Raw genomic sequence first — 9357 nt, forward strand, 5'->3', positions numbered from 1 at the left:
AAGATCCCTGTCCTCAAGCTTACTCTAGCAAGGGATGTTAAACAAATAAGACAATTTATGATTGCTGAGCACAGTGGTGCATGCTTGCAATCCCAGTGATTTGAGAGACTGAGGCAGTTAGATCAAAAGTTAGAGGTAAACCTTGGCAACTTAGTGAGACCCTCTCAAAAAGTTAAAAGGGCTTAGGATATAGCTCAATGGCAAAGGACCCCTGGGTTCAATTCTGAGTAACAAAACAAAAAAGGAAAAAGGCAGTTATGGGGCTCAGGGGTATAGATCAAGTGCCTGGGCCCTGGTTTTGATCCCTAGCACCACAAAAAATAAGTATATATTGTTACAGGAAATCTAGGGGTGGCAACTACAGGATACACCCAGCCTGGGGGGCAGAGACTAGTACTAGGGAAGGCTTTCTAAAGCACCTTACTGGGTAAAGAAACAAGGTAAGGGGACAGCCTGGTCCAAGGCTAGAATTTGGAATTCTATAGACAAAGGAAGTTAGGAAGCCAAATAGGCCCTCAGAAGCTCCTCTAGACAAGATCCTAAAGACTGCTCTCAATGCTTACAAAGGCCAGTCACTGCTGAAATCTAAGTCTGGGGTCCAATAAGGGGCGTTCTGGGACTCTCACAGCCCACCTTGATAGTTGGACTGCAGAAAGCCTAGAAGATTTGACTTCAAGCCCAACTTTAACACCTCTCCAGCCTGTTTCCTTTATCTGTAAGATGAAAGCTTGCACCTCACAGGATTTCACATGCAATGAAACCAAGCCTTTCTTTTTTTAAAATTTTGAGACAGGATCTTGCTAAGTTGCTGATGATGGTCTTGAACTTAGGACCTTTCTGTATCAGCCTCCAGAATTACTGGGATTACTGTTGAGTACCATAGATAGCGCCCAGGTCAAGCCCTTACTTTCAAGAGCAGTGAAAAGGTACATTATAGATGCTTCTAGAAAAAAACCTTGAGAATGAGGATTAAGTTGGGGATGAAGGATTAGGACTTAAGGAAATACCCACCCCCGCACCCTGTAGCATCACAGGTATCATTTCCTCATCATTTTGCAGCAGCATCACAGGTATCATTTCCTCCCATGTCACTGCATTAGGCCTGGCTCAAGGATGGCCACATCATGTAGAGCCCAGTGCATTGTTCACAATAGAGTGGTATGCAGCAGTCCACTATAGTCCCAGATGGCAGGTTTTGGGCCTAGGGTTCACCTCAGGCCAAGGCCAACACAAGCAATCCAAAGCAAAGATGGAAGATCACTTGGAGGGCAGACAAGGAGTTGGCTCCTTACCTTTTGGCAGGGGTGGGACGAGAATAGCAAGGCAGGCTCCCTCCAAGCAGCTGAGGTTACCAGTGAGCTTCTATGGGAGGGTAAATAGAACTGCTTCACAGGAAACCAAGGCAGAGAACAATCAAGAAAAGGAAGGAGACTGTACCTACAAAAGCATGTGCATGTGGCACATGCTTGTTGAGCTGAATGGATTCTGCACTGGTAGGGATAGTTTTCACTGGGGCAGCCCCAGGACTTAGCTGGGACTCAGAAACAAAACCAGCAGGAAAGTAAAATATCTGATTTTATTATGTACAGACTATATGCAAATAAAGCACTCACTCTGAAAACAAGTTCTGGCTTTTCTGAGAGCTCCCAAAAGAATGTAAATTGGAGCCCCTAAGACACCTCCTTTCCCAGAGTGGGAGGGGTGTATAAACTGATTCCACAGATTGGTCAGCCTCATCAGAAGCCACACTCTCTCTCTTTGCCTTTAACCCTGGCTCCAGCTTCATAGTCCGGGGGAAGTCTCAGCCTGAAACAGGTATAAACTAGTCACTCAATCTCCATTTTATCCTTCTGCAAAGAATCGATGAAAGCTTGCCACTCCACTGGGTAAAAACGTTTATAGACGTTGATCTTATTCCGAATTTGTTTGGGAGTATCTTGATAGTAATTCTTCTCATCCCGAGCCATGGCCTAAAGAAGAGAGGAGGGCTACTTGAAGAGAACTAGACAGGTACAAAGTTTTAAATCATCTCTGCCTGAAATGAGCAAGCCATTACCTACCCTGAGGTCCAGATGCCTCACCTCAAAAGCCATAGTATATGTGGAGCCCTACAGCACTAAGGGGCTAGGGAAATGGGTTCAAATGTCCTTAGGGACCAGGCAGGACCAAGAGTTCAGTGGGCCAGCAGGCACTATAGCCAGTTTAAGGAGCTCATGCCCCACTGATAGCCAGCTAATCCTGCCTGGGCACAGGGGTCCAGTGTAGCCAGCTCTTTCAATTAAAAAAAAAAAAAAAAAAAAAAAAAAAAAAAAAAAAAGGGTGGGCATGGGGGTGCATGCCTATAATCCCAGCAACTCAAGAGAAGCACAAATTCAAGGCTAACCTCAGCACTTAAGCGAGGCCCTAAGCAACTTAGTGAGAACTTATCTCAAAATAAAAATAGAAAGGACTGGGAATGTAGCTCAGTGGTAAAGCACCCCTGGGTTCAAAGCCCATACAGTACACATACACATCCCCCAAAAATATATAGACTTTTATTTAAACCCTCCCATAACTAAAATGGCAACTAGTTCAAGTTCTTTAAAAACAACATGGAAGTCAGGTACAGGCACATGCCTGTAATCCCAGAGGTTTGGGAGGCTGAGGCAGGAGGAACCTAAGTTCAAAGCCAGCCTTGGAAACTTAGCGAGATCCTATCTCTAAATTAAAAAATGAAAAAGGGCTGGGGATGTTGCTCAGTGATAAGTGCCCCTAGGTTCAATCCCCAGTACCAAAACAAATAAAAAAACAGCAAAAAAAAAAAAAAAAAAACAGCATGGAAGCAAAACAACATATTTGTGAGTGGGATATGAACCATAAGCCACTGTCCATCCTTACCGTTAGCATTCTGTTCATATTAGATCCCTGTCAATGGGATCCCTTTCCTAGAACCTCTTTTCTCCCTTTCTACTCAGTCTCAGGAAACAGGCAGTAGACAAGCAGAAAAGGCCACGAATAGTCCAGTATGCCTTCCCAACAAGTCCTTCCTGTCTGCCCTGAGCCACTCACCTTATAGTCCTCCCCATGGTTCTCCACCATGTAGCGGACGTAGTCAATGAGATCGCGAGACAGGGTATTTCCTTTCTTTTCTGGGAGGCTGGCTTCTGCCTCTAGATCTGGAGTAAGAGAAGCCAGGAGACAGAATGAGGCTTTGCCTTCTGCATTATTTGACCTACCCAAACACCCCCTTACCCAATCTCAGGCCACAAGAATTTCTTAATCAGCCCATTCCCAAATTCACTGCTGGAACGTTCTTTAGCCCCTAGGATCCCAGACTCTGCCTATGACACAAACATCTATCAGTACAGCAACTACCTGAAAAGCAACTCACTTCTCTCTAGGACTTAGATGGATTTAAAAAGAACCACACTACCAATCTCTAATGCCAGGTTCTGGGACTAAGAGAGATGAAGATACACTGCCTTTCCAGAAAGCAGGATTCCCAGTGGTACAGCACTTGCCTAGCACAGCTGAGGCCCTGGGTTCAATCCTTAGCACCAATTAAAAAAATAACAAACAAATAAAATGAAGGTTAAATTCTTATAAACAACAACAAAAGACTTGTCTTTTCTTGGTGTCTTATACCAACACAGGAAATTGAAAGGTCTATATAATGAAAACTAGAGCTGCAGGGACTAGGAGGGCATTTCTCCGTGCAAGGAGAAAATCCAAGCTATGGAGCCAGTTGCTTCACTTTAAAAATAACAAGGTAGACTGAGGGTGTAACTCATCAGTGGAGTGCTTACCTAGCACCATAAAAAAGCTAGGCAAAAACCTTCCCATTTCTCATCTATGAAGGGAAGAAAATAGCTACTTCATAGAAATGAGGTTGTTTAATCTAAGGGTTAGGTGCTAATACTGCTTATAGTCAAAATTATGTTTGTCATAGCTGGAGGTAGGGAAACAGGGAGTTGTTTAATGCGTATAGTTTCAGTTTTGCAAAATCAAAGTTCTAGAGATCTGCACAACATTGTGAACACACTAACACCATTGAACCATACATTTAAAAATGGCTAAGATGGTAAATTTTATTTATGTATTTATTTATACAAGGGACTAAACCCAGGGGTGCTTTACCACTAAGCTACATCCCCAGCCCTTTTTATTTTGAGACAGGTCTCACTAAGTTGTTTAGGGGCTCACTAAATAGCTGAGGCTGGCCTTGAACTTGTGATCCCTTCTTCCTCAAACTTCCAAGTCGCTGGGGCTTACAGGTGTGCACTACAAACTCCCAAGTTGCTGGGCTTACAGGTGTCACCACCAAGCCCAGCCAGATGGTAAATTTTATGTAATTTTTATAAGCCACAATTTAAATTCTTAAAAACTTTATTACAATGAATACATGTGCCTTCGTGTACACAATCCTGTGCAGTATTTTTTTTTCCACATTGAACAGTGCAGTAATTCTTATGAGAACCATAAAGACAAGCTACAGACAGGAACACATGCTGAGGCTCAATCCTTCCCACTGAAAAAAATTACGAAAAAGCAAAACAAAACCCATGAAAGATAAGGGAAAGGATCAATGAGTGAAAAATTCTAGAGTTTTCTTGTTTTACTGCAGGGTTTACTCTCCTGTCTTAATATCAGTCTCTAGCTGGGTGTAGGGGTACAAACCTGTGATCCTAGCAACTCAGGATAATTACAAGTTCCAGGCCAACCTGGACAACTTAGGGAGACCCTGTCTCAAAATAAAAGAAAGAAAACAGAAAGGGCTAGGAATATAGTTCAGGGTTCAATCCCTGGGATGGCCAGGGGTGGGAAATCTAGTCTCCTTAGTCTTAATACACATGAAATTGATTTGCCATTTGAAAAATTAAAGGAAATGGTGGAATCTCTAAAAATAAGTTCATTTTTAAAATCATGAGAAGCCAAATACATGCCTGAGATTTAATGGTTTCTTTTCTATTCTCTCAGGTACCTGGCTATATCCCCCTGACCGTCTCTTGACTTTAGTTCATATACTTTTTTATTTTTTGTATTTTATTTTATTGTTTGTAGTACTGGGGATTGAACCCAGGGATACTTTACCACTGAACTACATCCCCAGCCCTTTATATCTTTTATTTTAAGACAGGGTCTCCCTATGTTGCTCCAGCTGGCCCCAAACTTGATACTCCTAAGCCTCCTGAATTGATGGGATTATAGGCAGGCACCACCACACCAGTTCACACACTTAAGTTTAGTAAGTACTAGACTGAAAATAGCTCAGTGGAGGACACAGTCCTAATTCTATAGAACCCTAGACCAGTTCCCTTCTGCTCTCTGAGCCCTGATCTCTCCAGCTTTAAAATGAGGACATCCCAGGACTCTTTCCAACTCTGACAGCGTAGGACAATGAACTGGAGGAATAAGGCCCACACCCACCATTTAGCACATAAGGCTTCCGTACAAGCTCCTTAGGCCTCTCCTCCATGTCCATGGCCTTCACCTGCAGAGAACAGAAGCTGTGAGACAGTAGATAAGGTCCTTTAATCAGGGAAAGTATGATCACAATCAAACAAGGATCCTGCCATCCAAACACAGCTATATTACCCCTAAGAATTCCTGCCCAAGATCAGGCAGAACTAGATAACAAGAGCCAGTGCCCTGAGGTTTCAAGTACTAAAATTCACAGTCCCCCCCCCCCCCAAAATCACATATAGGCCTATGTATATGCCTATTTGTAAAATGAGTATAATACTCCTTGCATTCCTCATTTGGTCATATGACAACTGAGCTGAAACAGATGTAAAGTGAAACAACTGAAAGTGAAAGCACTTTATAACTTAAAATTGGGGGAGGAGGGTCTACCTGACAGTGCTCAGCTATAACCTCATAATTGTTCAAGAAGCAGAAGTGCCATTTTCCTCTGGCATGAAGGAATAAAAAGCAATTTGCCTACAGACACGGGTCACATTCATTCAGCAAGCCCATTCCTTAGGTTATCAAGTTACATCCTAAGCACATTAGGGAAAAACAGGAGATTCTGTTAGTCACCAAAGAAATTATGTTAAGGGGAAGATGCACAGACAATAAACAGATAAGCAAATAAGTTAATACGCATAATATACCATCATGTACTTACAAGTGCTATAAATTAAAGCAGGGAAGAGATACTGGGTGAAAAGAAGTGTTGTTTTTGAAAGTTTTAAAACATTGTCCAGAAAAAAACTTTTGAGGGAGAAACTAGTCCTAAGGAAACCTCAGGCTAAGGATGACTGGGGGAAGGTGTAGAAAATAATAAATAAAAATCTCAAAACTCTGGGGCGTCTTTATTAGGAAAGTCGTGGGTAGAAAAAGATAAATTCTGGAAAATAACCTTCAAGATGGCAACGGTCCCAAAGAGGTTAATTTCCTAGGAAAAATATTGAGTGGAGGAAGAAAAAATAAGCTCCAAACGTGTGCTGAGGTGTGTGAGAGGTGGTAAAGAGACCTTTGACAAGAGTCAGTACAGGCTGACCGAGTGGACTGTGGGGAGGTGGAGAAAAGTGTGAGGGAGGATCAAGTTCTGAATCCCAGCAAGGCAGAGGAAGAAGGAAAAAGGGATAGAAAAATTAGGAAAGGGAGCAAGTAAAGGAGAAGAGGAAGGAAGGAGAAAAGGAAGAGGAGACAAAGGCCGGGATGCTGTCTTGTCAATACCTTTTTCTTACGAAGGGGAACCGCCTTATTGGGGTCCATGGCCAATCCCATCTCTGCCAGGTTCTGCCGCACGGATTTGGCGTGGTCCCAGGCATGTCGGATGTGGGAGCTACCAGCAAAAAGAGAGATCGCAGTTCTATCACCTCCCGGGTGATCCTTGCCGATGACCCCTGCCTCCCAAACCCCGAGCCCCTCACCACTCGATACGAGGCGCTGCCTTCCGTCGAGCATTCCGGTTCAGACGCTTTCGGTTGACATTATAGCCGAACTTCTGCCTTCGAGTTTTGCCCTTGGCCTTGGGCATCGCGCTGACAGCCGCACCAGCAGCTCACCCTTGAAGCCTCACACTTAGAACCTCGTGTTAAGAGACTCCTTCCGGTGGGTGAGCGCGGGGTTTTTTGGGAAATGTAGTCTTTCTCGTAGCGTTTCCGCGTTGATTACTACGACTCCCAGAATGCAACTGGTTCTTGCGCCTGCGTACTACACTTGCACGTTCGTTTTCCCCGCCCCCTTCGTGACTTCATTAGGAGGTGGGGTTTAACGTCCGGAGTATCTCCTACCTCTGTTGCCCCAGACATGGCAACTCCTAGCCCTGTGACTCCGGAGACACCCTTTGAACCATCGAAGCCCCCAGTCATTGAGGGCTTTAGCCCCAGTGTTTACAGCAATCCGGAAGGCTTCAAGGAAAAGTTCCTTCGCAAGACTCGTGAAAACCCAATGGTACCCATAGGTAAGTGAGTGCTGTAGGAACTATAAACGAAGAGGACAATTATGTCGGGGGGAATAAAATAGGGGAGGACCGGGGACTCCAGGAGGTACCGAATGATATCTAACCCGAGAGGTGGGCGAAGGGGCGGGGCAGTGAGGGGAAAACTGGAATCCGGGTAGTGCAGTTTTGGCTGGGCCGGGAAGGGGTGGACTCTTGAACTCTCGAGGAGGACCCCGCCTCATCCAACCCCTCCCTCCCTCCCTGCTGCTGTCTTGTCCTTGGTGAAGTGAGACCTAAATCCCTAAGGTACCTCCGGGGCCCTACCTGTTGCTCCCCTAGTTTTGTCCCTTCCCCAGGCTGCCTGGGCACGGCGGCCGCCCTCTCCTACGGCCTCTACTGCTTCCATCGAGGCCATAGCCAGCGCTCACAGCTCATGATGCGTACCCGGATCGCCGCCCAGGGCTTCACCGTCGCAGCTATCTTGTTGGGTTTAGCTGCATCGGCTATGAAGTCTCGACCCTGATTCCACTGCCAGCTCGTGAAAGCTCCGCGGAAGATCATTCCAAACCTCAGGAGCAACCACCAGCCCTGCCAAGAGACTCATTCCCCTCATCGCCTCCACAGGCCCCAAACCCCTGTGTTTGGAGAGGAAGTGGCCAACTGTGTGATCGACAGATTATTTTTTTTTTCCCCCAGAAATCCCAGAGTTGGTGGTTTGGGTATAGCATATGTCTATTTGCGCTGCCCTCCCTCCCTACTTAATAAACTCTAATCACTAGTAGTATGGTGAATACATTCTCAGCCTCACCCCCATGGTCAAAAACCGTGGTTTGGAGTCTTTGGTTTTAGGAGGAATCAGACTGGAGACTGGAGTGACCCTTAGAAATCATGGAGTCTAGTCATTCAAACTTTTCCTGGTTAGCAGTCACCTGGGATACTTGTTAAAAAGATTTCATGGCTGTGACAGGAGGATTTCAAGTTCCAGGGCACTCTAGGCAATTCAGGGAAAGCTATATCAAAAATTTTAAGAGCCTGTAATCCCAGTGACTTAGGTGGTTGAGTCAGGAGGATTACAAGTTCAAGGCCAGCCTTAACAACTTTGTAAGACCGTCAGCACTTAGGGTGAAATCAAAAGGCCTGGGGATGTAGCTCAGTGACCACCCCTGTGGTCACTGGTTGTTATATACCTAATTCATAGAAAGGTACAGCTGAAGGAGCAGGTAGAATAGGCAGACCAATAAGCCCTCTACATCCAGAGGGTCCCAGCCAACTCCACCAGAAGGGGTCTGGCAGAGGCAGCCTTTACCAGCCTTTCACCCAGGCTTGGAAAAAGTCACCACTGGGGATGTCTGGTCTTGCCTGTTTATTCCCACTATAAGCCACATCCCCTCTGAGAGCCTTAATGTCCTTGGCTACATGTGAGAACAGCAGAATTCTTACTTCACAGGCTTGTTAAAGGATCCTAAAGGATCAAGGTTACAAACGCATTCTGACTGGGAGCTCTTGGGCTTCCAGGGTGTTATGGTTTGGATTGGGAATGTTCCCCAAAGAGCTTATGTGTTGAAAGCATGGTCACCAGTGCAGCAAGGTTCAGAGGAAGGGCTTTTAGGTAATGATCAGAACATGAAGGCTCTGACCTCATCAGTGGATTAATCCATTGACAACTAAATAGACTACTGGGAGGTGACTTCTAGTTGAAGGAAGTAGGTCACTGGGGGCATGCCCTGGAATGGTTTATCTTCTCCCTAGCTCTTTCCTTCCCTCTTCTCTCTTGTAGTATCTCTCTCTTCCTCTCCTTCTTTACCCCTCCTTCCCATTTGGAGCCTGCTGACCCTGTATAGACTGAACCTCTCAAACTGGGAGCCAAAATAAACCTTTCCTCCTTAAGTTGTCTTTTCCAGGTATTCCTTACCTTCTTCCAAGGCCATGAAGTTGGGAAAGTTCTAAGCACAAACAGCCCTGACACCAGTTGTGGCTTCCAGAGAAAT

At 45.2% G+C, this 9357-nt stretch overlaps 2 protein-coding genes across 2 annotated transcripts; one reads left to right on the plus strand and one right to left on the minus strand.

Annotated features, from left to right (window-relative positions):
- Window positions 1-1557: 1557 nt before the first annotated feature.
- On the minus strand, window positions 1558-6988 carry NOP16 (NOP16 nucleolar protein). Its single transcript, XM_079144284.1, has 5 exons — window positions 6858-6988; window positions 6661-6769; window positions 5407-5470; window positions 3049-3155; window positions 1558-1970 (listed from the first exon to the last, which is right to left on the minus strand). The coding sequence occupies exons 1-5, from the start codon at window positions 6962-6964 to the stop codon at window positions 1827-1829; spliced, it is 531 nt and encodes a 176-aa protein (XP_079000410.1). The 5' UTR covers window positions 6965-6988; the 3' UTR covers window positions 1558-1826.
- A 110-nt stretch (window positions 6989-7098) lies between these two features.
- On the plus strand, window positions 7099-8062 carry HIGD2A (HIG1 hypoxia inducible domain family member 2A). The gene is made up of 2 exons (XM_079144313.1): window positions 7099-7390; window positions 7726-8062. Exons 1-2 carry the CDS (start codon window positions 7237-7239, stop codon window positions 7890-7892), a joined length of 321 nt encoding a protein of 106 aa, XP_079000439.1. The 5' UTR covers window positions 7099-7236; the 3' UTR covers window positions 7893-8062.
- The last annotated feature ends 1295 nt before the right edge of the window (window positions 8063-9357 follow it).

The sequence above is a fragment of the Sciurus vulgaris genome (genome assembly GCF_902686455.1).
Source record: "Sciurus vulgaris genome assembly, chromosome: 6".
Classification (NCBI taxonomy): Eukaryota; Metazoa; Chordata; class Mammalia; order Rodentia; family Sciuridae; genus Sciurus; species Sciurus vulgaris.

What these genes read in the sequence shown, in the direction of transcription:
- NOP16 (XM_079144284.1), bottom strand. Translation starts at nt 6,964, where the DNA reads ATGCCCAAGGCCAAGGGCAAAACTCGAAGGCAGAAGTTCGGCTATAAT. An exon ending in GCAGCGCCTCGTATCGAGTG is followed by an intron (nt 6,770 to 6,857) that starts GTGAGGGGCTCG and finishes TTTTGCTGGTAG; the next exon opens with CTCCCACATCCGACATGCCT. An exon ending in TTCCCCTTCGTAAGAAAAAG is followed by an intron (nt 5,471 to 6,660) that starts GTATTGACAAGA and finishes TGTTCTCTGCAG; the next exon opens with GTGAAGGCCATGGACATGGA.
- HIGD2A (XM_079144313.1), top strand. Translation starts at nt 7,237, where the DNA reads ATGGCAACTCCTAGCCCTGTGACTCCGGAGACACCCTTTGAACCATCG. An exon ending in AAACCCAATGGTACCCATAG is followed by an intron (nt 7,391 to 7,725) that starts GTAAGTGAGTGC and finishes TCCCTTCCCCAG; the next exon opens with GCTGCCTGGGCACGGCGGCC.